Source organism: Pleurodeles waltl, chromosome 12, assembly GCF_031143425.1.
Source record: "Pleurodeles waltl isolate 20211129_DDA chromosome 12, aPleWal1.hap1.20221129, whole genome shotgun sequence".
Lineage (NCBI taxonomy): Eukaryota > Metazoa > Chordata > Amphibia > Caudata > Salamandridae > Pleurodeles > Pleurodeles waltl.
Genome location: NC_090451.1, coordinates 31,038,509 through 31,065,834, shown reverse-complemented (window position 1 = coordinate 31,065,834; position 27,326 = coordinate 31,038,509). Strand labels below are relative to the sequence as shown.

General features: G+C 47.3%; 1 protein-coding gene across 4 annotated transcripts in view; it reads left to right on the top strand.

Moving 5' to 3' along the window:
* The window catches only part of TLE5 (TLE family member 5, transcriptional modulator), a 29,640-nt gene extending 5,280 nt beyond the window's left edge, over window positions 1-24,360 (top strand). The window contains exons 3-7 of one of the 4 annotated variants that reach the window (XM_069216609.1): window positions 43-106; window positions 1,903-1,947; window positions 2,200-2,262; window positions 13,359-13,433; window positions 23,394-24,360. In XM_069216609.1, the coding sequence (XP_069072710.1) occupies window positions 43-106; window positions 1,903-1,947; window positions 2,200-2,262; window positions 13,359-13,433; window positions 23,394-23,609 (463 nt within the window). In that variant the 3' untranslated portion in view covers window positions 23,610-24,360. Of the gene's footprint in view, window positions 1-42; window positions 107-1,902; window positions 1,948-2,199; window positions 2,263-13,358; window positions 13,434-23,390 lie in introns of all 4 variants that reach the window. The other 3 variants (XM_069216608.1, XM_069216612.1, XM_069216610.1) reach the window with 3 other exon arrangements.
* Window positions 24,361-27,326: the final 2,966 nt, after the last annotated feature.

The following is a 27,326-nucleotide window of genomic DNA, read 5'->3' as shown; positions in this document are numbered from 1 at the left end:
CAGTTGATCTGACTCCGCTCTTACCGTCTTCTTCATTTTCAGCTTGAAGTTGGAGTGTGATAAACTGGCCAGCGAGAAGTCCGAGATGCAGCGTCACTATGTTATGGTATGGAACACGAATCTTCTTGCAGTCATGTCACTCCTCTCACTCGAAGCAGCATGGCTGCCCTAGAATAGTGCGCTGGGAGGCATCGTCTATAGCAGCGTGGCCGTGCCCGGGTCTGAGGGTAAATGCATCTGTGGCACATGTTGGCGACTGAATGGCGCAGAAGGTTGGTTCTTGGGGTGTCATGCCGGGTGCCTGCGTCACGGGACCTCTTCCTGTAGTGTGTGTTGCTGTCCCTCACAGGGACTACTTTAGAGCTGCTACTCCCCCTCCTGTGTCATCGGATTTCTCCCCTTGTACTTTCTTGTTAGTTTGTATTCTTTGCACCCCTTGGACGGGGGCAGGGAATACCATTGGTCCAAGGGGAAGACGTCTTTGCAAAGACACAGCCAGCGTTACCCCGGATGTAGGAGCCTGGTGTAGTGGGGCCAGTGCATTGAAAGCAGAGGCCGCATGGTGGGATCTTGAGGGAGGAGGTGGTCTATGTTCTGGAGTCTACGAGAGGCTGGTTAAGGAGGCAGGAGCTCCTCCAGCGATGGTGTGAGCGGAGCTTTGCTTAGTCCCAGGCTTGTGGGTTGAGGCTTTATGGATGCTCGGCTTCTGCGTCTGCTCGGGTGTGGGGGCCTGTGTTACAGGCCAGCGTGAAGCGGCTCATGTCTAGCACTGCTTAATTGCTAAGCGCTCCGAAGACGGGGGTAAAGTTAGTGATGAGGACGCCTGACTCTGTAAACCTTCTTCATTTCTTGAGATTTGCGGCTTCCCGTTTAATAACTGGTTAATGCCATCTTTGCCTCCGTCCCACTGGAATTGTCTGCTTTTGTGCGGGTAGAATGACTTTCTCTTGCCTGTTTTCTAATCTGCCCTTTGGAGAAGCCAATCATATTAAATATGCAGAATCCATTTTTTTCACTTGAAAATGTGATTCAGTTTGTTGCTGTTGGCAAGTGATGTGCGGAATAGTAATGTGCGCCTAGATCCCTGGGAGCGGCGCTAACTGAGGGAAGATGAACCGGATTCACGGGAGGCCCCAAACCGAGGTCTGCGATGAGTCTGAGCCCTGCAGGCCTGAGGGGACACACACACACACCCAGTTAGTTGTGTGCAGCCTGGGGGCTCTTTGTTGTTGGGTTCGAAGCGGCCTCCTTCCTTCCTTGGGCACCAGAGCACACGCGATGAGTACCCTTGCTGTGGACTGGCCCTCCCAGCGGATACCCAAGTAATGGTGTGCTTCCTTACACTCCCGTGCTCTGGCAGTCTTGGTGATTTTGCAAATGCAGCCATTTGCGTTGCCCCAGGACCCTTCCTTGTGTCGCTTGCTGCTACCTGCAGTATTGAAATCTCGCTTTCAGCCCTGATTTCTGCCTCTGTATACCGTTAGCAGATGTACTTTCCATCACCTTGAAACTTCAGTCTGAAACTTGTAAGTAGAAATGTAAACATTTCACTTCTCGTGAGCCTGGAAAACATTTTTTCAAAGAATAACCTGCATGTATTGAAGCATTTAAACGCACTCCTATTGAAAGTAAATCTTTTTATTTGAACAGCTTCGATAAGAATGAAAAGGTAAAGCTCGAACCACGGGCTTGAGTGTTTTCAGTTCCCTTGATAGAAAGAAGTTCAGGGGATGGGGTTAGGTCTGCAGCCTCACTAACCTGGATGCAACAGTGTCTTACAAAGAGGGACGCTTTGGACCCACAATGCAGCGCGGTATTAGTGCTGTCGAGCAACAGAAACTTTACGTTTTGCAGGCTGTTTCTGTGTTTTGGGTTAACTCTGCACATTTTTTCTTCCTCCAGTATTACGAGATGTCCTACGGGCTGAACATTGAAATGCACAAGCAGGTAAGAGGAACGTTACATTTCTTTGCAGCATGTCGGGTGTGCATTCTGGCATGCTCAGGCATGTTGTGTGTTTCTGTGCAGGTTGGTTGGAGGTTGCATGACCTGGGGGATGTGGGCACTGGCCGGGACACAGCAGGTGCGTGGAAATGCTTGATATTGCGGTAGGACGAGTGACCCTCGCTGTTTGGATCTGTACCTTGTCACGTACTTTATAACTCCTGCTCACTCACTAGGCTCCGTTTCCTATTTCAGGCTGAAATCGTCAAACGATTGAACGGGATCTGTGCCCAGGTGTTGCCGTACCTTTCACAAGAGGTAACTCTTACATCATTGCTACATAAAGGCGAGCGTGGGGTCCCGTGTGCTAGATAAAAGGCACTTTACTTAAGTTGTTAGCGATCTTTGCACGCCCAGTTTGTGTTTACTGCTGCTTGGTTTTGTGGTTCCACTGAATTCAGTGGTGGCAATGTTCCTGATCCACAGACAGTGTGAACTCCCCACGTGTCCCTGGCACCTTCTCAACATTTCCCAAGTCGGAGTCTGTGTTGGGATAGAATGGGCAGAAAATGACTCCATGTATTTTTTTTCACCCCAGTTCATAGTCGCCAGAAGTGTGAGGGAGAGATGTCCCGAACTGGAAGCTGCTGTTGCTTTCCGTTCTACATGCCCAGGTGCCAGCTCATTTCCAGCCCCCTGTGAAGCTCATCTAGCTTTTTAGGGCGCATCCCTGTCTGATTGGAAACCTGCAGACTCAATGGGCAGCTTCTCCCTCACCCTCTATCACTTACACTGCTACGTAAACTAGAGCAGGCGTGTCCATTGGTGGTTCCAGGGCTGAATCCACAACACAGATCCAAGGTGTCCACATAATTGATCTGAAAGGAATGGGTTGTACGGTTTATCATGGAAGTGCTACATGGATCTGTTTCTTGTTGGCCTAAGTAGGACATGTGTTCCAGAGTGGTGCTCCGTGCTCTGCCGCCAGCCCCAGTCAGGCGTTAGCAAGACGTATTGTGCCCCTGTGAGGGGAAGAAAGTGATGCTGCAGGACATCAGTGGGCTATGAGTTGTGTTTGCAGTCCCAGTGGCAAAACTGTGAACTCGGTGAATTTGCAGTGGTGTGTGTGTGTGTGTGTGTGTGTGTGTGGGTGGGTGGTGGGGGTGGGGGCGTCGTTGTCAGTTGTGTGATGTTCCTAGTAGGCTTTTGATTAAAACAAAAAACCCGTTTATTGGTGAGCGTGCGGTGCTTCTTGAAGTTCAATTCAGGTTATTTTTAATTCTACTTTTCTTACCAGTGCCACAAAAGATGTTGTGTATTGGCAAGCTCATGCCTAGAGTACCTTTGCTTCTCCTTCTTGGGGTACCCCCAAGTGTCTTATTTCCAGAAGATGAAGAAACATGCTGACCGATTGATAAATGCATGGTAGTCCTGTGCAGACCATTGCACCGATGGTGGAGTTCACTTCTTTATTCACGATCCCTGTGAGGGCAGCTCCCCATATAAATCTAAGCACTAGATCCCAGAGCACATCGTTTCAGTCTAGTTCTGTTTAGCAAAAAATGCCAGCGTAAACCCCAAAATCGGTGTTGGGTGGAGAACGCTGGAGGTTATGCAATGTGTCGCTGCTTGGTGCAAATCTGGAGAGTGACATTCCACTCTTGTACTCCTTGCAACAGGAAGAGGAGTTGAGATGACCTTTAAATTCCAGGCAGTTATTAAAGTTGCTGTTTTAAGAATATTCAATAGCCGGTGCCACTTTCTTGATGGTGTGTGCACTGAAGTCGCCTTCAGAGAGCCTTCTGGTGATGCTCCGTATGAAAGCAATACACCAGCATTCATTTCTTGCATTCATGGTTATTTGATCAGCATTCCTATCTGCAGTAATTTAGACTTGAGGCAAGGAAGCCCTTTTCAGCTGCACACTGTAAATTTAGCAATGAGGTCGATCAGGTTGAGACCTAATGGAGTCCTCCTCCCCTTGGTCAGCCATGAAGAAGAATGTAATTCAGAGGACGGCATTGCTGAACTGGGAGAGCAAAGATAACCAGCTTGTATTCTGATCCGTTTCACGTTAGGGAGCCCTTGTGGCGATCTCCAGGACCACAGACCTGCCTGCATGATGTCTTGTTGCTTGCATAGTACTTTGTCCTGGGGTGCTATGTGTGTGTTTGGGGGAGGGGGTATGGGAGACGGAAAGGAGGGTACTGGAGTCGTGAAATGAGGCAGGAGACCCACTTTATTTCAGCATTAATGCGGCTTTATACAAAGCGGGCATTACCCAAAAGTGTTGAAGGCCCTTCACTTAGGAAGTAAATCATTACATAATCCTAAGGGGTTAGTTACTCCTAGGTGTTGGAGCATTTAAAAAGCTTAATAGAATAAGGTATACATTACAAGCATCGTAAATATTAAGTAATGGGATGTAACCTGGTGCCAGAATTAATATGTCAAATAAAATCGGGATGGAGAGGTAAGTTTCAAGGCACTGATCAGTGTAGAAACTAAGCCAATGAGCTGTTGTACGGAGAAGAGAGATGAAATGTTTTTCAAAGAAGGCGTTCATTTCAGATTGCAAGCTAACCCGCGAGGTGATGGTACGTAGGTAAGGAGTTCCAGACTCTGCTTGCTCTTCCTGAGGAGGATTGCGCCATAAGTCGGCCTTCGGTGAAGGTCTAGCCACACCAGATGTCCTAAGCTTGTTATCCTGGTGAGGTGTGCAGGGCCTTGTGAGTGATGCGTGCAGGGCCTTGTGAGTGATGCGTGCAGGGCCTTGTGAGTGATGCGTGCAGGGCCTTGTGAGTGATGCGTGCAGGGCCTTGTGAGTGATGCGTGCAGGGCCTTGTGAGTGATGCGTGCAGGGCCTTGTGAGTGATGCGTGCAGGGCCTTGTGAGTGATGCGTGCAGGGCCTTGTGAGTGATGCGTGCAGGGCCTTGTGAGTGATGCGTGCAGGGCCTTGTGAGTGATGCGTGCAGGGCCTTGTGAGTGATGGGTGCAGGGCCTTGTGAGTGATGCGTGCCTCCTTGTAGATGGCCCTGGCTTCAGTGGGAAACCAGTGAAGTGTTACCATATCCCTGAAATATGGTCCTTCCTTTGGCCCCATAGAATGAAACGTGCTGCCTAATGATTTAGTGGCCGGGGATGGATCTTGGGAAGACCGGGCGCGGGAGTTAGTTGTCCCCTAGTAAGCACCAGTGATTGAACCAGAGCTCTGAGAGCTTGCTCTGGAAGGAGGCTGCACATTCCCAAGAGGAAACTCAATCGTAAGTGTGCGTTTCTAGCCATCGTGTTGACTTCGGATTGTAAATGATATCTTTTGTCTAGGATTACTCTTCAGGATTTGGCTTTGTCGACAGACGGTGTGAGGATATTCGAGGAGTCGTTCTAGGATTGCCCTGGGGAGTGGTAGATTCGATGAGGAGACATTTGGTTTTGGATGGGTTCAGTTTTAAATGATGGGTAGTTTTTCAGTCTTGAACCATGTTTAGAGTGTTGCAAAGGTCCTTTTAAAGTGGACACCTCCAAGTACAATTCGGTAACCCCAGCAAACCGCTGATAAAGGATCCCCAACGTTGATGCATAGGTTGAAAAGGCTGGGGCTAGGATAAAGGATCCCTAACTTTTCTACATAGGTTGAAAAGGCCCGGGCTAGGATAAAGGATCCCCAACTTAGGTGCATAGGTTGAAAAGGGCTAGGATAAAGGATCCCCAACTCTGGTGCACAGGCTGAAAAGGCCGGGGCTAGGATAAAGGATCCCCAACTCTGGTGCACAGGCTGAAAAGGCCGGGGCTAGGATAAAGGATCCCCAACTTTGGTGCATAGGTTTAAAAGGCCGGGGCTAGGATAAAGGATCCCCAACTTTGGTGCATAGGTTTAAAAGGCCGGGGCTAGGATAAAGGATCCCCAACTTTGGTGCATAGGTTGAAAAGGCTGGGGCTAGGATTAAGGATCCCCAACTTTTATACATAGGTTGAAAAGGCCCGGGCTAGGATCAAGGATCCCCAACTTAGGTGCATAGGTTGAAAAGGCCCGGGCTAGGATAAAGGGTCCCCTACTTTGCATAGGTTGAAAAGGCCGGGGCTAGGATAAAGGATCCCCAACTTTGCATAGGTTGAAAAGGCAGGGCTAGGATAAAGGATCCCCAACTTTGCATAGGTTGAAAAGGCTGGGGCTAGGATAAAGGATCCCCAACTTTGCATAGGTTGAAAAGGCAGGGCTAGGATAAAGGATCCCCAACTTTGCATAGGTTGAAAAGGCCTGGGCTAGGATAAAGGGTCCCCAACTTTGCATAGGTTGAAATGGCCTGGGCTAGGATAAAGGATCCCCAACTTTGCATAGGTTGAAAAGGCCTGGGCTAGGATAAAGGATCCCCAACTTTGCATAGGTTGAAAAGGCCGGGCTAGGATAAAGGGTCCCCTACTTTGCATAGGTTGAAAAGGCCGGGGCTAGGATAGATTCGTGCAGGACCCCTTGTGCTGAGGTCACTGGTTTGGAGTGCTTTATTGTTAGCCTCTGTGGTAAGATCGGAATCACTTGAGTAAGCCCCGTCGATACACACGGTTTTTGCGAGTATCCAAAAGCGAGCAGTGGTTTACCATGTAGGAAGCCGCTGGTAGGTGGAGCAGGGTCGGGAGGCCGAGCTTACCTGAATCAAGGATGCAGATGCATCGTCAACCACTGGAGCGGCGCCCTTTCCGTGCCGCTGCCTCCATTGAAACCCGCCGGTTCTGTGGAGATGGAGGCCATCTCGGATGACTTGGGTAGGGTGGCTCCCACACAACTTTCCATGCGCTTTGCAAGGGGAAGGGTGGCTGGAAATGGGACAAAAGATGTTGAGATCATTTGCGTTTGCATACTGGTTTTTGGGAAGTGTGGTTACTTCTTCACTCTTGAGGCGGCCCGGATTCACTCTCTGGCCAGACGAGATATTAACAGTTTAGTCCAGTAAGGATGCGTGTGTGTGGTTATGTCTTTGGCAGTGTTGCTAGGAATCGGCTCGAAAAAAGGGTTGGAGGGTTTTCAGTGATTCCACAGCGTTGTCACATCTCCGGCTGCGCTCGATTCGCACGGAGTGATCATTATTGGGAAGATTTCCCCCTCCCTCCTTTTTTCATTATTCTTACTTTTTACGTTTCACCAGCCTGCAGTAGCGCCTTGAAGAGAGCAGGGGAGGGAACGGAAAAGAACACGGTGATGGGGTGGGCTGTGAGATGAGGTCCTGAGAGTATCAAACCCGTACATCGCAGGCCACTGCCAGCCCTGGGAGGGGAGTCCGCCCTCCCATCGTGCAAGCAAGGGGCAAGTGACCCATTGTAGGAAGGATTTGTGTCCGGGCAGAAGTGCTAATTACGCTCCTTGTGTTAGTAGGTGCAACTAGCACGGAGTTCGTGACAGTCCCGCGTGCAGCGTGGAATGGGATGCGTGAAACTGTCGCATTTACCGCCCCCGCGTGTAGTTCTGTTTATATTACACCCAGGTATGAATAGGATGCTAATGACAAACTTCTCTGCACTGCGGTTGACTGTAGCCCGCTTGCGCCTTGGTGAAACGGCCCCCTCAGTGCCATGCCAGCCTGGCACTGAAGGGGGAGATGGCAGCTGGTAGGACAGGCTTCCAGGCGCTGGAGACTTGGCGGGTCCTGAGCTGGGGTCTCTGGGCCCATGTTGGATACTTGGCTGCACTGACGTGGTCTGTTCGTGGTCCTGCTACGGCTTGTGGAGGCGCTCTCCATCTTGCAGTGTTGGGAGGTGGCACTCGATGGGTACAACCTTTTTAAAAGCAGCCATGCAGCCATCTCGGTGTTGCCGTTCCTCGGCCCTGCCACAGACTGCGATGAGCAGCAGACGAGCCCCCACGGTGGGCTGTATTCGCACGGATCCGTGAGAAGCCGGCCCGCCCGCCCTGCTGACACCGGGAGGACCCTGCGCGGCTCGGCCGGGTCCTGTGCTAGAGACGGCGCTGGATGGAGGAAGGGGGGGCCTAGGCCTCAAGCATGCAATGCCTGCTCCGCACTGAGTGCTAATAATACATGAATACCAGCTCTGCTAGGTGGAGGCGGGGCGCCTCCTGGCACTTTGCGTGGTTCTGGGGGGCAGTGACGCGCAGACACCCCTTGCTTCACGGAGAATGCGCAGGTGTGAAGGGCCTTTCAGGGAGAGTTTGGGCCTCTTTCCGGTTTCACACCGGTCTTTTAGTGTTAGATCCGGCAGGCTGGATGGGGCGCCCCAAGCGGACTCGCTTCCGTGGAAGCGGCGTGGATCCCGGTTCCTGATGTAACTGGGTCTAGCGCAGGCCCCCGCAGCCTGGAGCGGGTTGGGTCACCCTGTGCCGCGTCTCGCTTGCTATGTGCACGGTGCATGTCTTGTTGGCAGGGTGATGGGTCATGGAAGCCGCCCCTCGGGTTCCGGCGTTTACCAGAGGTGCGTTACCTCCAGTACTATGGGGCGAGGCAGCTGGTGTTTCCGGGGACTGGGTCTGCACGAAGCCTCTCCAACTCGAACACTGGGGTGCTTTGACTCTTTCGTTTCAATAATCATTCCTCCCTCCGTGCGCCTGACCCAGCGGCCTCTGCAGTGATGCAGATCGCTTGCTTCACCTCTTAGAAGACCACTGTGTCGTGATGAGAAGTGAAGGTGCTTTGGGAAATCCCTTCCTGCGCCACTGTCAACGCACCATCCTCACCAAGGTGGGTCCCCGTGTGACCAGGATGCTTTGCTTTGTTCATTACTGAGCCGTTTCTGCAGCACAGAGGTCTGTTCTTCTCAAGATGCTTATATTTGGACACCACTCATGGGATTTTTCCGAGAAAAAAACAAAGATTGAAATCTCCCTTTTAAGAACGTGTTAAGAATATTTGATATTTCACATGAGCGCAGCATGACTTGCGTCATTCAGGAAAAAACAGTTGTATCGTCCATCGCATCGGCCAGAATTTGGGTGTAGGCCAGTGGTCTTCAAACTTTCTAATGCCGCGCCCCCCCAGTTGAAAAATAAAAATCATTGGGCCCCCCTCAGAATTTTTCACAATTATTTTAGAAAGATGGCAATGTTTAAATAGGTCTGAACCTATTTAAACATTGCAGTTAAGTACTGTTACCTTTTTAAAACCGCAATAACATGCTTCTGCTTAAAACAAAGGCATGTTATCTGTATAATATTTCTTTTGGCCAGCGTTTGGCGCCCCCCCTGAGATCACTTGAGGCCCCCCAGTTTGAAGACCTCTGGTGTAGGCTGTAGCAGCCTAGCGTAGGGAGGGTTCTCATAATTGGAAAGAACATTTCTACTGCACCACTGAAGGGATCCATCAGTGTGGGCTCCCTCGCCCCACTCGGACTCTTGCCTTCAGAGGTGTCCAGTAGGAGGTTGGGACATGAAAGCCCAAGGCTTTCACATCATGCACTCTCCTCTTTGATGGGTGTTGGCTCGTGAGCAGAGAGCATGTCCATCTGCCAGGCTGAGGTACAGGAACTGCTGCTGAGGGGACTGAAAGGCATCTAGTGCTTGGGTCTGGGCTGGCTCCTGCTTGGGACTGTGTGGCCACCACGTCTGCCGGCCAGACAGCTCTTGGCCGGGGAGTTGTCTTGGGTCCTTCACATCTGAGTGGAAACCTGCAGGCTCTTGGCTCGCGTGTTCATACTTCACACATGTTCTTGGGTGACCAAGGCTCTTCTTCCTCACCTCATCCCTGTGCTTCTCCGCCGGTCATTGTGTTGTGTTTTTAGGGTGTTCAGATGTTTAATGACCTGGCTGCAGATGTGTCCATTGGCTTCTGGACCTGGCAGCGGCACTCGGCTCCAGATCCGCAGTGGGACAGAAGCTCTCTTCAGCAAGCACTGCACGTCTGGCACTGCACTTCATCCGCGCTGGAGATTATTCCCGGTTACCATTTGAAGGCTAGCCTTTTCATTCACAAGATAGTCTGTGCTGTTGCTTTGTGTGGGGCGTGTCACTCATTTGCACGTCTGCTGCCGGTGCTGCCTCCTGCTTCGCATAGGCACCTCAGCATTGGAGCCCAGGCAGGCTGCAGTGCGGATATTCACATGCTCTGCCCTCCCTGAGGGTGCCTTGGGTAGTGGATCGCAGCCCTCAAGGCAAGGATGAAGGAGCTGGCTTAGCACTTGCGGATAACCATCCTCGGGGACTGCAGCTCTCTGGATTTGTGTGAGCCTTGGGATATCTAGAACACAAACACTTTGTTTCTAGAGGTTGTGTTCCTTCTGGACGTGTTGACTTTCAAGGGGTAGTGTGTGCAATTTACACTGTTGTGGATGGCTGTAATTAGAATGTCTTGGTAGCAGAGAATATTTGGGCAGCAGCATGTCAAAAGGTTTTAAGGGAGTGACCGGTCTAGTGTAGTGAACTTGTCATTCCTTTACTCAGGACATTAAAGACAGCGGACAGCTTGGTCAACTGATGGTTCGCCTGCCTGTGAAGTGTGCCTATTCTAGGGGTCATAGGTTCTAGCACGGGCCGAGGAGCGACTGCGGGTTGAGTACCCTATGCGTGCCCAGTAACACCAGTTTACTTTGAAAGTGCAGAATTTGGTGCTGCATTAAACAGCTGCCGTCCTCTGCTTTCCATGGTCAGTTTCTAGCGATTTCTCTGTTGCCTCTTTGGCATGGCGTTAATACGTGGATCTAGTTTGGAGTTGAAGGCTGCGCCTAAAGATTGGTCTTGGAGAGCTTTGTAATGCACATCTGTTCTGGTGAAAACAAGTTTTTGAATTTGGGAGAGGAGTTGTGTGTTTTTTTTTTTTGTTTTTTTTTTTACAATTTACTTCTTAGTGGTTTGTGTGTTAGAGGAGAGTGTTGGTGGAAGTGGGGCATGTATGCAATCTGAACTTTTCTGCTTCAGCAGAAGGTTCAAGGCACAGTGGGGTTGGCAGTAACACAAATGCTATGTACAGTGTGGTCATAGGCTGTTTCACAAATACTGGGGTGTACAAAAGGCTCTGGGCATAGGACTAATACTGCAGAATAGGGGCTGAAGTGATGTTATTTCAAAGGTTAGGCTTTTTTCTCCAGGTTCTGGGGGGCTGTGGAGAGCACCTCGGCTACTCAGAAGTGAATGTTTCTGTTCTCCCCGGTGGTGCGATCTGTGGGTACTTGGGGAGAAGCCTCCATTTCTTGTTTTCTTGATACATATTTTTTTTAATTCGCCCCCCACAAGTAGTAGTTGTGTATGTATACCAGGATTGAGTTTCCCAAAGCTTGTGGGACCGTTTCCACAGGGCCTTAGCCTTCTGTGGGACTGGAGAAAACTGTTGCATGTCCTACATGTGACGAAGTGTATGCACACCTTTTAGAGGAAGTGACCTGTCTATTTTGAAATGCTGAAGATTGTGCTTTAGGCCGCTGTGCTTCTTGCATGCTGAGTGACGTGGGCTGCGTCTAGTGTGGTGAATTGTGGACCAGCGGGAGCAGCACATCCTGACCGTTGGCATCGTGCCCTGGGCTCCATGGCGACGGTGGGCTTACTCCTGCGCATCCTTTCATCAGTCTTATTCTTGCCTATTTTTAATTCCGCTGATATTAGGCACAGCATGCCAAGCAGTGGAGTCTGGTTTACCTAAACGTGCACCGCTCGGTGCTGATCATTTAGCAATCTGCGCGGTGCATCGTGGATGTGCTGCAGGGGTAAGCTGGAAAGCCGCAACTTTGTTGCGAGGGCAGATGATGGAAAGATGATTTGCGATAAAACCAGTATAGAAAGGATTGGGAGAAAGGAGTGAGTGGACTAACGTCCTGGTAGGGACTGGTTGCAAGGAATTTTTCAGGTAGTCAAGTGTTTTGGGTGGGTACCAAGGGTGATTGGTTCAAGGAAGATTGACACCGGTTCCTCTTGCGGTCTGTGAGGTCCTCTACGTCTGTGCACCTCTTGCTCTGACTCACGAGTGGTTGATGCTTGCCCTCGCATGTCATGATGACCCAAAGCGGAGGATCCAACAGCGGACCTCCCAAACGCCGCTGCCCAGGAACCGTTTGGGTGTACTTCTGCTTATTACAGAAGTTTAATAGTTCTCTTGCACCCTGGAGTTTGGGCCCTTGCTGCTGGAGTGGTTTGGGGGGTCGGGGCTGCCAGGGTTGGACATAAAAGGTTGCACGTGGCAGGAAATGCATCACCCGCAAAGGTTTTTGTCGGAACATTTGAGGTAATCTCGCTTTCTATCCCTTTTGTCGTGGAATAAATTAGGTCAGTGATTTTGGTATTTGTTTTACTCTACTTAAGTGGGTCCTGGATATTGTGTATGTTTACCCAGACGGCAATAGTGCTGCATACACGTATGCTACATTAAGCCAGGGGTCCCGGAGTATCTTACAGGTCTAAGCAGCTCCTTGATGCTGGGTTTTGTGATCGGTCTGTGGTGGCAATCCATGGCAGCATCAGATGGACACTTCTAGGAATGTTCAATGGCAAGACTCTGGTGGCCGAGGCCCACACACAACCCTCTGCAGAGATTGAACAACATACATCTGGTTTAGTTTGTGTGATGGCAATGAGCTGTTGTCACTTTCTGGTCCCATGGTATCCGGCAAGCAGTCCTTGGAGAGTCATTGCATCTCAGTGGCTCTTTGACCAATGACCCTGTTAGGATACAGGTTCTAAAATGCAATAGGACTGTCTTTGTGGTGTACGATTAATATTTCGTTGCATTTCTAATTCCTATATATTTTTTTTTTTTAGTAAAGCTAAATATTGGAGTAGAGTTGCCATTTCCCCTGCCCCGTCATTTTGATTCTTGGAAAGTCTGCATGATTCTTAAATAGATCTTCCCCAGTTCAGTGGCAAGGGACTTTCTCAAATGTTCACAAAAAGTTAAGGAGCACTTTTGAGCAGATGAGATTTAATGGAGAAACCTTGTACTTTGCTTGATCCACGAGACTAGAGGAACTCTTCATTTTCTAGATAATGAATCCAGTTAACGCTTTCATGGCTTCGGAAGTCCACTTTAGGATTGCTGCATGGGTCCTAATGCTGCTCTGATATTGAAGAGCAGCATTTCAATCAAGGGCTGCTTTTGTAGTCTGTGAATCCCTTTTGGGGGCCCTGGTCTTTGTAGTGGGCATTGCTCAAACTTTACTAATCAGTTCATCCCTGCTTTTAGAAAAGGTTATGAGATGTCTTCCCATTACTGCCACAGAACATGAGCGCTTTTGCTGAATCAGCAGATCCTTGCAGACCTCCGCATTGGGCCACATAACACACATCACCTACACAGTCGGAAGGGGATTCCTTTATGAAGGTGTGCCACTGGCAAACTTGGGCCTGAGGATTCAATATGGGGTCACTTCGTTTTTGGGGAGTGAGGATGTGGAGGTGTTTGAGGCTCAGTACCTGTTTGTTAAATGCTGCTGGCTGCTGCTTGGTGACCTCCTCAGGGTGTTTATTGATCTCGGCTTTCTTTCCTCGCAGCACCAGCAGCAGGTTTTGGGAGCCATTGAACGAGCCAAGCAAGTGACTGCGCCGGAGTTGAACTCCATCATCCGTGTACGTGAGATGCCTTTAGGAACGCCTTTGCTCTAATGAAGTGTGCAGGAGGGGTATGGAAGGGCTGATGGGCCGGCGGGGAAGATGACCGATTCTCACAGCCGCAACAAGAGATGCAGGGTAGCTCTCCAACACTCCTGACGCTCTTATGTGTTGATGTTTACCTGTTTGGTGGTTGCATCAGCAATCCTGTCTCTCTGGACTGGCACATGATATTGTGGGTATGGCAGACCAGCAGCGGATTGCAGCTGCCATTTTGAACCACGCCAATGACCCTCCTGCAGAAAGTGCATGAGGCAAGGGGTTAGTGGTCTGAATCAGGAATAAGTCTTGTGAACTGGGAAGGATTACCATCTAGTTGGGGGAAAAATTAGATTTCTTGCAAGGCTGGACGTGCAAACGCTAGAGTCTACCAGTCTTTGTAGAACATAAAGTTGTAAAAGATGTGCCTTTTTTTAGATGTTTACTTTTAAATCTGTTTTTTTTTTTGTTTGTTTTTACTGACCTCAATGTGGTTTAGAAATTGTATATTTGGAAAACAATAAACTCTCAATCCCTAACTCCCAGGACGGGGGTGTTCCACAATGCACCTGACTCCGAATGAATTTAATTTGTGGGACTGTGGAGGGGTCAGGATTCTGGTTGACACGAAACTGAAATTTTTAATGATGGATGTTATCAACTTGAAAAGAATGTTAAACTTTAATGGATTCCTTTTGTATTTTAAATGTGCGGTGGTCTTTACTGCCATTGCGCAGAACATAGTCACCTATGCAGCGGGTTATTTCTAAACCGTCTCCGCAAAGGCTGCCTTCCCCCTCCATCAGGTACTTTGAGTCCCTTACAATACATTTGTGACCCCACTGGGCTCTTTCCCTGCTGAGGTAGGGGCAGAGATCCCTCTACCAGACTGCTCAGTTGTACTTTGGGGTGGGTTCTGAGATACGCAGCTTGCAGAGTCTGCCCTTCTAAGCTGAGCTGTATGCACATACTTTAGTGACTGGTCCTCTGTGAACACTTGCATTCTCCTGTTGGATCGCAGGCGAGTCCGCGGCTTTCGATGGACCCGTTTCTTGGTGTGATGGGATCTTCTACTGGTATCTCGTATGAGGATTCCCACGCTCGCCTGTACGTTGCTTTCTCTCTTCCTTTTGTTGAATAAAGTGGAACTTGCATGGCCTCTACATGACACCTCCTGAAAAGTCATGTCCAGGTTGTTACATTGAGACCGCGTTGACTTGGTACTTTAGGTGAAGTAAATGGACACAGCAGACTCCACAGGGAGGAGCAGTTTGCTGAGGCTGTTGGATGAAGGCTGGTTTGCGATGTGTACCTCTCCTTCCGTGAGTCGGAGAGCAGGCCTAGCCGGGTTTACGCGGTTAAGTGTTGCATCTGCACGAGTCACATCTATTGGAAAGTTTTAAGAACGGTTCGGGTTTTCTTTTTCACTAGTTGCTCTTTAGATTGATCTCTGGCTTCAGTTTTAGGAAATGGGAATTCACAGAATGTTTGCATCCGTCGCAGGCTGGGGCGTGCTGTAATTATCAGTGTATGGGCTACTTGGGATGCAGGGAGAGGGCTTCCTGTAATTACATCTTGACTTGGAGCACGCACAAAAACATTGTGAGCAGACAAATATTGTTGGAATAAAGACAAACATTTCACACAGTCTAGACCCAGTGATCTATTCAGGACCTGATAGATCAATATTTTCGGGGCTTCTGTATTCCGCTTCTAGTATTAGCGAGTAGAGTTGCTGCTCTTTCTCTAAACGAGGCTTTAATAAGTAAAGCTTTTAAGTACTTGCTGGCTTTCAGCTCTTATCAGACCTTGTCTGATCAGCAGAAATTCTCAGATGACCTAGTATTACCCATTGTGAGGGTGCATTTGCTCCTCACTGGCAGGGCTGTAGTCTTCCTGGTTGAGGATTTTGATCTCCAAGACCTCGTTTGCACTTCCTGAGTAACATGCTTGACAGTATGTGGTGTGAAGCTTCCGCCACATATGTTGTAACTAAGTAATCACCCAATAAATGGTAATCTCTAGACAGGGCTGCTGCTTGGAAAAGGAACATGTTGACAAATGTACTAGAATTGTACTCCAATAAGAATGATTAAGTTGAGTATTCCAGACCTACCCAAGGATATTAATGAACATGGGCATTGGTTAAAGCCCTGTTCTACTTTTTTTTGTCCTTTTCTGTGCTTCTTCAGAAGTTAATTTCACCCTAACCCCTCTCCATAGATGAAATGAACCACCATGAGAGTTCTGCCCCATGCATAGCACGGTCGAGTGCTGAAAGATTTGGACATAAAAGGCTACGGAAGCTCTCTGTGGGAATGGGAGGGTAGTAAAGGCAGATGGTACCACTGGGCAGGCTCCTCTGGCCTCCCAGGGCTATTACACGTTGTTTTGAACTATTTTTGTGATTAGCCCAAAGTAAAAGGGACAGCAGTCCCAATATTTCATTCAAACTGTCTGCTTTCAAAAAGTGTTCATTCCCCTGGGTTCTGGAATCTTTGGCGCCAAGGATTGGGGATCAGCTAGCCAGCCCCAGCAAATATTTTGAGATTTTGCACTGGGGGTTGCTAAATTTAAATGTCGGCGGGGATACTGGTCTATCCTCTTGCCACAGTGCATGCCCGCAAACCTGCCCAGACTTTGATCTGACTCTAGGCAGTGAGGTACCCAGAACCACTTTACCTCTGTGACCAAGTGGTACTGCATTGAAGATGGGGGCATGTGCGCGGATGTTTACTGGTCCCCAAAAAACTAACCATCCAGGTGGGCGACCTTTCATTCCTGTCCATAACCTCTGCATCTTAGATCATGTGTTGGACACCCCGGGCCTCTTTCAGCAGCCGTTCTTATTGCTGGTGTCTTGGTCTGTGTAACGCGCCAGGCAGAGGGCACTGCACTGAAGCTGGCTGTGAGGAGGGGGAGGTTTGGTGGGGATGTTGATGAACTATTGTAGCTGTGTAAATTGGATCTTGAATAGTTTACAAACAATTTTATGGCAGTGTAACTGCTTTCAAATGATATCTATTATAAACATCTAGAACACTGGATGGCTCTTCAATGTTAGTTTGTTTCCACAAGTTCTAGTAGTGGGGAATGCCGTGTCTTGAATTTTATTGGATTCTGATAAATGTATGTGGGTGCTCGGTAGGATCCTATTGGATGGTATATTGGTGTCACAGGAGGTGGCGGGGTCGCTTGCTTTCCTCAATGATAGATGAAAAATCTTCAGATTGAAATTAATGGATGCCTTGGGCTCAGCTAGAACTTGGGGTAGTGACAGACTTTTGAGTGATACTGCCTGAAAACGGCATACATATTTTAAAATATCCTTTGAAGCTTGTACCGTGCTACTGATGCGGATAGTCTTAGTTCTAGAATCATAGACCTATCACTATTTTCTCTTTGTTTCATAAGGTGTCCTTGCATATCGAAGCTAAAATCTCTAAGCGATTGCTAAGAAAACTGGTATTTTCCCCAGTAATGTAAATAAACTGGAACTAAGTGGAGCTCCTCTGTGATCTGCTTGACATGGAAGATGGGAGGTAACCTGGTGATGTTCATCACACCTGACCTCTCAGCAGCATATGGCAGGTAGACCACAACGTTTGGTCTGCTCCCTCGTTCAGAGTTGGAGTAAAGAGGGAATGCCCCTGGGTGGTTTGCCTTCTTTCTAAGTAACTGTGCCGAGGTGGTAACACTGGCACAGTTTTTGGCAACACTTAAGTTATTAACAGTTTGTGTACCTAAATTCGTTTTTTGAATATGGGAAACCTGTTTGACTGAAGGCAAAGTGCATTTCTGGGTGGTGTTACAAATAGTTTTTTTTTTTTTTTTAAGTTCAGTTGCTTGTACTGCTCTACTTATTTTCCACAAAAACTATTTTGTGTGATATAAATCTTAAGAGAAAAGGCAAATGTTAAAAGGAAGTTATGGTTAACGTTGGTCATAACACCTTAAATTGTGTTTAAAAAAAAAAACCGGAAAAAAAAAAAACCACAGTTCAGTTTAAAAAGCCCAGTTAAAATGCAGTCATGGTTTCAAATTAACATAAAAAAAACACTGACATATACAAGTATGATTAGGATCACAGTGCACACCTTGCACAGCAGCTATGCAAGCCATAATCCCCCACACCAAATGCAATGCTCATGACCTCAACCTTGATGTGACAGTTACAATTAAATGTGAATGTCATAAGTCATTTTGCAAATAAGATTAGCATATTTTCTTGAACACTATGAATAGACACTTCTTTGAATTAATGTGTTTAGTTTGGGTACGAACTTTTATTGAATTATCGAGTTAAGTTGTTACTCATTCGTATATATATATTTGTGTGGTGGTAAGTATTTAATTGGTGAATTAGATTTCCACAAATGCGTGTAGGTTTCTAAAGAAACCTTACGGTAGCTTTAGGCCCCTCACTTTATTTTGCTTATACATTGTTATAGGCACATGGTGCTCTCAAATTCCATGTTCCAAAACAATATCCTTGTAGAAGTACTTTATAGTAAGTCTTGGGAAACTGCAGAAAACCACATACTGACTTGTATTCCAAAATTGAAGTTTTGGTTTTTTATGTCCATATTACAGTTTTCAGAGCGACCTGGCACAGTTGTCTAAGTTGTTCTGTTTACTTTCCCCACAATTACTTTTCAGGAGCAGCAGAACATGAATCGACTGTAAGAAGCTCCAAAAGCCAAAAATTGAACGAGTTCCACTTACACGTTGGCTGTGATTACTTGATTTATCGGTGATCTCAGATTGTGGTGCACGTGGCATGGTTTAAGATCTATGCCAAAATGTCCTTGTTTGGAAAAAGAAATTTTGTTTGAACTTAATTGCAGATTTGTGCAGGATTGCTTCTAGTTTCTGAAAAAATATTTTGTAGACGATTCTGGGAAATACTTTTTAAATGGGTATAATGCTGCTTAAACTAATGCATATTGCCTCTCCCAGACTATACTTGGGCAGAGTACATACAGTTATGTTTTTTGCTGGGTGCCTGGCCTATTACATTTCTTTTTTTTTTCTTTCTTTTTAATACATTTTTATACTTTTATGTACATAATTCACAAAGGATTTTTAATTTACATACTATCCAAAATGTAATCTTGAGTTTGGATAGTGGCTTTATGCCCACAAAGAGTTTGGGTAGTGATAGGACAAGTGTACTTTTTGCATTCTGAAGGGGCAACACAATAGGTAAAAGTATTACAGCAAAAAGCAACTTCTGATAAGTTGGAAACTAATGGTGGTTGTGGAAGATGGTTGGCCAGTCGGTGTGCCATCTCCAGTCCTTAAGGCTTCCATGTCTATTCCAAATCTTATGTTTCTTTTTTTTATTTTTATTTTTTAATTTGTCTTACTGGAGACTCTGAAAATTATCTGTTTTTGGTTTCATGTCATATAAACGTTTTTCAAAACATATTCAGGTATTATTCTCAGGCAGAAACACTTTGGAGTATGAGGAAAGGCCTCAGATGTTGGCCAGCTCAAAATTGGTCCCCACCAACCCCTAGTTTATTTCTTCCCATTTAACTGTAAATGAGTGCTTAGGAGCCTTCGAGGAGGCAAGATCCACCGACATTAAATCAGGATGGTTAAGTGAATTTTGCATTCACAGCTGACTCTATAACCTGCAGATTAAGAGTTCATGTTCTGGGAATGCCAACTGGCTCCACATTGGAGACGGTAAATTGGGTACTGTTTAATTGGTAATAATCCCTTCAATGTATAGATCTTAGAAGCTGTAATAACTATTGCACTAGGCTTTCTTATTTACTGCATTATCTGGTAAGAGAATATTTGCAATGTATTGGCAGGTTTCACAGTCCAAACTTGCATATTTTAATTTCCATATTTTAAAAATTAGAAATAAATTGTAGTTTATAAATTCTTGACTTACGTTAACAACTTGCTCATTCTGGAAGTACTACTTGGGCTTTTCATATAAGCTGGCAAAATCAAGATCCGTTGTCTCACTTTCAAAGCTGTTTGTCTTCACTGATCCGACTCCCTTTTCTGGTGATCCTCAAATTCTCAGGTGAGCAAAAGGTTTTGGATCAAAAATTCCTTATCCCTGCAAGCGCCCTGATTCAGAACCTCCTTAGCACGCATCCCAACTTACTTGATTGATGCATAAGCAATCAGGATTATTATTATTATTATTATTTTTTTTTTTTTAAAGCTAATTTCAGGAAATTATTTTCGGCTACCCTCAGGAAGAAACTGTGCTCCTGCAGTTCAAGACACAGTTTAAAAACGATCTCTTTCCGCACCTACCTTAGTAACGTTTCCCATTGAATCCTTGGCGCCTTCTGCAGAGGCCCCGTTTTCTATTAAGTAATGTACTTATTTATCTATGTATCCTTCATCTTACTAGTAAGACCTCAAGTACCTAATGGGACATGCACACTGTTTAAAAACGTTCCTAAAGAAACATTGCCGTTTAATTTGCCTTAGGTTACCTGAATTATGATTATTCAACACATGGAGGACTTTGGAAAGAAGAGCCGTTTTTTTGTTTAGTATATAGTTTACCTTTTGAAAGCTCTTGCATTATTTGTTCCTGCCTGAAGTTTCCTACGTCTACACCTAAGTATGATGCTGGTCTGAAGTGCAGTCCGGTGGCCTTACTCCTGATCACTCAACATCTGCCCAGCTCAAGTCCAGTTCAAGATCTCTTGAAAGCCCGGTGTCTCGTCCGTGCTGTAGAGTTCTCACAAGCTGTCTCCTTGCCTGAGCTTTGGTAACGCTCTTCTGCTTGGAGGAGTGTCCAGGCCAGACAAACAGACGGGCTGAAGTACAGTGTGCTTCAACGCATTGTGCATAGAAGCACAACCGAGGTTTTTGCGTTTCTGGGCTACACTGAGGATTGTGTTTTGTTGAAATTATTTTACTTTTTGCTAATTAGATAGCCTTGGTCTGTGACAAGAGTTAATCTCCCAGTCTGGTCCTTGTGGAATGTCCATGCAAACTTTCTCAGTTTCCAGCATGACCATTTCTGATGTGTACCAGAGGTCTAACCATTCTTTTAAATAAGCTAATTTCACCCTGTCTCCAATGACCTCTTGGTGCTGCCGTCCAGATGCAGAAAAAACTGACAATTAAAACCAGGGGTGGGCGTAACTCGCGTAATGTGCTGTAGTGTCATTTTATATTAGAGCAACATTATGCAAGATTACTTGGAATTATGGAAAGAAAGTAACCCTGCATTTTGTGCAGTTTTCTTAGCGCAAAATGCACCTTTGCATCCATAATCAACCCGAGGATAGATTTTGTGCTAAGAAAATAGCACTAAATGCAACAAACTCAAACAGCTGCAGCCTGCAGGTGCTGCTTTGCGCTCCCTGTTTTCTCACAGATATCCTGCTGAGTGCTGCAAACATTTATGGTGACTTGAGTTTCTTTGTACGTAGCTCATATAAAACTTTTCTTGTAGAAGATTCAGCTATTCGTTGACTCAAACTACTCTGGCTCGTTGTTTGCTCTGGTCTTTGCCGCTGTACTTGACAGCACCCTTCTACTACAGCTGTACCAAAAAGTGATTCGCCGCCTACCTGAGTTTGGAGTAGTTATGAACTGACAGTTCAGGAGGTGTAGAAGAGTGGTGAACCCGGTCACGGGGTGAGTGAGGCTAGCTGCAGGTGCACTAGTAATGTGGAGAAGGAGGGGTGTGGAGTGGACGGTGCCAGGAGAGATGGGTAATCTGATGAAGGAAGAGGTAGTGAGTCTGTAGAGCCTGATCAATGTTTGGGGAGAAATGAAATCATAAGACCAGAAGTGATTTGATGCCAGTAGAGTAGAGCTGCAATGTTTTGTTTTTGGGGAGTATTTGGAATACTCCCAGCAGCTGGGTTACCCCTTTGTCCAGCCTCAGTAGCGGTTTGCTTGCATTGGGCTTTTAAGGTTTCTGTGCTTTACCATGTTTAGTGGCCTGGACCCAGCTGGTGGTCTTCACATCCCAGCTGGTGAGCTGCACCCTCCTGCAGCCTTGCGACTCCCCACATAGGTCCTATGGTAGTCGAGCCTTACATCTGCATTCACACTTGACGCCAGTGCTTCTTTTGTCCCCAAGAGCAGCTGCTTCCTGGTGTACTGTTCGATCAGGAAGGAATCCTCGTCTTCCCAAAGTTAGGCGAGCAAGGGCAGGGAGCTGGTTGGTGGAGTACAAGTGGTGTATTGGACAATCCTTGCTATGGACACCGTGTGATTGAGGTGGAGGGTGCAGCCGGCAACTGTACGTGAAATGGCTAGAGCGACGTTGGTCACTCGTGGTGGATTGCAGAGCCCCTACTCAACGCAGGGTGGTAATGGCAAACATGTTGGACGTGCTACTTCTAATTCTAGTGGGTGACCGACTTGTAAACAAGGTGATGCACGTCATGGGTGGTTTGCTGTGGTGGGTGGCATATCTGGCCTCTGGCATAGAGGAACGTTCTCACCTTATTCTGAACAGAGTTTAATGCTGTTTTCGGGTGGTTTATTTTGGTACCACCTTTGTTTAGTACTTAATATTTCCTATAGGGCTTTCCATTGCCTCTTCTAAGTTTCAGTTCCATTGTATTTCTCTTAAGACTGAACTTGCTCTCCTACAGTAGTGGTCGGCCAAGTGTGCGGTCTTGTATTGCTTCTCCTCTTCTCAGGTCCTTCCTCCGTTCATTCATCTAAAATGTGGAACACTCCTTCAAGTTCTCGGGTTAAGGGTCTGTATTGTAAAGCTCTGAGGTGTTTCAAAACACCACACATTTGTTGAAAAGCATTGTCATTGAAGGTGCATATTTCTGTTCCCCTCTAGATGATGTCCGTGATGCAGGGCTGGACCTGACCAGTAGTTCTCAAGAAGGGCTGGTTTTGGTTTGTGTCTTCCAATGTGATATGAAGTGATCGTTGGCCTGGATCTCGAGTGTTAGGAGCCATTTCAAAGATACTTGCATGAGAGCTTGAGGCAGAAAGCGATAAGGATACGTCTGCACTGGACGTCAAGTTACCCTGCCTGTTAAATATGGCTTACTCGGGATGATCAGCAGTGGCTTACAGCCCAAAGAACCCCCTCTTTTCTGGTTGTTTGTTGGTAAAGAAACTGAAAGCTAAGCGGGGGTTGGGTAGAGTTTAGCCAGATGACCCAAAAATTGGTAGCGGGCTTGTCTGTCTAATTTAGAGTGTATTCTTGGGCATACATACGTCATGGGGCAGATGGGACATCTGCCAAACTCTGAACAGCATTCTTGGTATTGATTTCTGTGTGTGTTTGGCAGAAACAGTTAGCAAACTTGTGTTCTCAACTTTGTGAAGCAGGACAATAGTTGTTTGGGAGTGGTACAGTCACCCCTCCAGGGTTTCTTTGCAGAGATCGTGCTGCAGTGTGGAGTCTGTATCAGTCTTTTTCCCTCTGCGCCATGCTCCTTTAGTCTCCAACCCCTTCCTCAGGGCATCATCTTTTAACTGGAGTCGCTCTTGCCAGTAGAAAGAAGGGTCCTGGCAGTGGTTTCTTTAGAATTGAGACTAGGTGCCACCGTGTTTCATGTGCCATCTGCTGCCAGTACCTTTGCCAATGTTGTGCTGTGGTGCACTTGGAGCTGGGCTGTTGCTTCCAAGCGTACAGGCGCTCTTCATCACTCCCAGGATCTCTGTAAGTGACGTACCACTGCCATAGCTTCCACTGACACCCTGCCTTGGCGACTCCTTGCTGGGACGTCAGTGGCGAGTGCACGCCTGCTCCAGTGTAGGTGGGTGGGCTGTACCGGTCTCCTGCATGCTACTAGGCTGACCCCAGGCAGCATGGCCCCCCTGCCTTCTCAGGGAGAGTACGTGCCTGCCCGCCGATTCCAACCGCGCCTTCTGGAATGCGCACGCTAGGGGATGTGACCCACTTTTTCCAAATGACAAATCTTGTTTTCTCTCCTCCCTCTCTCCTCCTTGTCTTCTCTACAGCAGCAGCTTCAGGCTCACCAACTCTCGCAGCTCCAGGCTCTGGCCCTGCCCCTGACCCCGCTCCCCGTGGGGCTGCAGGCTGCGTCGCTGCCGGTCAGCAGCAGCACCGGGCTCCTCTCCCTCTCCGCCCTGGGCTCTCAGGGCCACCTGGCTAAGGAGGACAAGAACGGCCATGACGGCGAGGCCCACCCGGACGATGAGGGCGACAAATCCGATTAATGGGGCGTGTAAAGGGAGGAGAGATTGCAACTGAAGACGCAGTATCACTTTGGCCAATCCCAGGTGCAGCTGCTGTAATTATTGTAACTGACAGTCCGGCCCAGCAGCAGCCCACCCCAAAAGCCACCAGACCTGGAGAGATCTCAGCAGGTACAGAGTTTGCGCCCCACAGTGTTTGTCCCGCCCCCGCGTGGCACGTGGCAGACTGTGCCACCCCCGGGCCCCAGTGCCCTCTGTCCAGTAATGTACCTTAGGCCAGTCCTTGACCACTCGGACAGCAGTTGATGCCCACAGCAGCGCCCCCACAGCGGACAGTGCGTGTTTGAGGTGCATGTAGCTGGCACCAGAATCAGGTCTTTCAAGTCTTTGGAAGCCAATGTGCAGACCTTCCCCATGCATGCCTCTGATGAAGGGTGCTGAGCTGATCTGAACCCGCCCTCTTCTGTGATCTCTCATGGCGCCCACTGTTCATCACCAGTCAATCTTGTATTAAGAGTGGGTGGGAGATCTCTGCTGGGGAACGAGCACCACTGTAGCTTTCTCTCATCAGAGGTTTTATTTCCCTACCCTAGTGTCTTTCCAGCTACTTGTGTTTGTATATAGTCACGTAGAGGATCCTGTTTAATTTACTTGTCTTTAAGCTATACTAAAAGCAGCAAAAGCAATGTATACAAGTATTTGAAGGCTCCTGGAACGAGTACAGCTTCGACATTCTGCTTGTCTTTTCAATAAAGAGGTATGAAGGATGCTGTCCTGGACTCATTCTTGTTTTCTGAAGTTGGTTATGAAAATAATGCACGTTGTAGTTCAGATGAAGGAAAGATTAATTTTCAAGTTTGCTTTGTGTAAAGGGAAATATCAAACACTGGCGCATGAAGAACACACTTTCTTGAAATATTTGTACATAAGTTTTAATATGTTGAACTCCCTTGGTCCCTGTGGTTGCAGTTCATTGCCTATTGTGCACTTCACTAACTTGATCGTTTTGTGGTGTTGCACATGCAAAGCCAGTAGGACTGGGTTGAATTTGCTAATATATGGAGTGTAATTACACAAACGAGAAGCGACTGGGCTCTTACTTGCTTTTTCCATGTACTCAACTATCCAGGAACAAAGGCCAAGCACATACTCCACAATGTCAAGTTTGTGGTCTTTTAGAGGGTTCTCCCAGCCTTCCCTTACCAGACTCGTTGGCCCCCTAACAAGTTGGCAAAATACAAGATCAAAGAGACTAAAGCCTTCTCCTTTCTATGCCACTTCTCTGTAGGTGAAAAGCAGGCATGGCAAAAGGACATCAATCCCCTGAGTTTTTTAGGGAATCCCATGATCAAGCCTTTCATGATCTTGTTGAATCTCTCCACCAGACCATTGGTTTGTGGGTGATATGGGGGTAGTGAACTTCTAAGTCACATCACATTCATTCCACATTGCTTTTAGGGAAGCAGGCATGAGGTTACTACCTCTGTCTGAAACCAGCTCCCTAATGAAACCCACTCAAATCAAAATACTTAAGAGGCCTCTGGCAACTGCAGCAGCCAAGATCCATTATCACAAGTATACATCTGTTTACTGATGCTGTTTGAAGGGTCATGGAGACCAACAATGTCAATCCCTGCCCTTTCAAAGAGAACCTCAACCAGTGGTAGTGGAATTAAGTTTTTTTTTTTTGTGTTTTTTTTTTTTTTTTTTTGTGTTTAAACCATTTATTGCTTGAAGATGGGTATCCACTATCCTGGATAGGTAAATAAAAAATGGTGGCATCTTCATGTTTGTGTATATATCATCTCGCTGGGCTGCCATAGCATCATGAATTGTATTATGATGCATGCATGTGTTGACATTGCGCTTTGTTTTTGCCAATGCTGAACTGTATGACCTATTGGCTTTGCCAGTGCTGCTCCTCCTTTTGAGGTGGCTGTGGTGAGTGTCTTTGGGGTCGTGGATGGTAAGGATTGCAGTTCGGGGATATATAGTCTTGTAGTAGCGGAGGCTCTCAGAAATACAAGTGGTGTGTGTGTGTTTTTTTTTTTTTTTTTTTTTTTTTTTTTTTTTTTTTTAAGATGTCCTAGGATCAGAGGAGAGCACATGCTCAAGCATTAGTTTAAAAAAATAAATATTTTTTTATATATATATATATATATATATGTTCGATGGCATGTGTAGCTGCAGATACACATGCTGTGCACAGTCCGCCATCTGGTGTTGGGCTCAGAGTGTTACAAGTTGTTTTTCTTCGAAGAAGTCTTTTCGAGTCACGAGACCGAGGGACTCCTCCCATTTCGACTCCATTGCGCATGGGCGTCGACTCCATCTTAGATTGTTTTTTTTCCGCCATCGGGTTCGAACGTGTTCCTTTTCGCTCCGTGTTTCGGGTCGGAAAGTTAGTTAGAATCTCGGAAAAAATCGTCGGTATTGTTTGCGTTCGGTATCGGGTTAGTTAGAACAAATCGACACCGAATTTTGAAGAGCTCCGGTGGCCCTTTGGGGTTTTTTCGATCCCCCGTCGGGGCCTGGACGGCCCGGCCACGTGCGACTTCAAGGCTGATGGAACGGACCCCATTCCGCTTCTGCCCAAAATGCCATAACAAGTATCCGTATACGGATCAGCATCTGGTCTGCAACTTGTGCTTGTCCCCCGAGCACAAGGAGGATACTTGTGAAGCCTGTCGAGCGTTTCGGTCGAGGAAGACGCCGAGAGACCGAAGAGCCAGGAGACTACAAATGGCGTCCACGCCGACAGGTCAAGAACGTTTAGAGGAGGAAGAAGCAGCTTTCTCCATCCACGAGTCGGATTCTGAAGAACTCGACGCCGAAGAAACACCCCAAACCGTGAGTAAGATGTCGAAAATCAAGACTCACGAGAAGTCCACAAAAGCCCAGGGGACGCCACCGCCAACAGGCCATGGTTTAACCCGAAAACTAGGTGACCGATCCAAGGCACCGAAAAAGGGCATGCTGGTGTCGGTCATCCGACTCCGGTCGAGATACCACCACACAGCAACCTCGGAGCCGAGACAGCGGCTCCGAGAAAATTCGGCACAGAGACAGCGGCACCGAGACACCACGCCGAAAACAAAGAAGGTTTCTTCGGAGCCTAAAAAGACTTCCGAAAAGGTTTCGGTTCCGAAACATCCAGCCTCGGAGCCGAAAACTAGTTCCTATACAGAGGAACAAGGATTAACCTCCCAATTACATAGATTTGGAGAGGAGCTTCAAGCTGTAGAGCCTGACTACACGCAAAGAAGGCTTCATATTCATGAGGACACAGGGAAGATAACCACTCTTCCCCCAATCAAAATAAAAAGGAAACTTGCCTTTCAACAAAAGGACAAGCAACCACAGGCAAAAGTGGCTAGGAAAACAACCCCACCACCGTCTCCACCACCATCAATACATGCATCACCAGCAACAACTCCACCACTGATGCACTCACCAGCTCATACTACAAGGAGTCAGGATGATCCCGATGCATGGGACCTTTACGATGCTCCAGTGTCTGACAACAGCCCAGACTCCTATCCCACAAAACCGTCACCACCTGAGGACAGTACAACTAACACACAGGTGGTCGCAAGGGCAGCCGAATTTCACAACGTCACCTTACATTCTGAACCAATTGAGGATGACTTTCTGTTTAACACCCTATCCTCCACCCATAGCCAGTACCAAAGCCTTCCCATGCTCCCAGGAATGCTAAGACATTCAAAACAAATATTT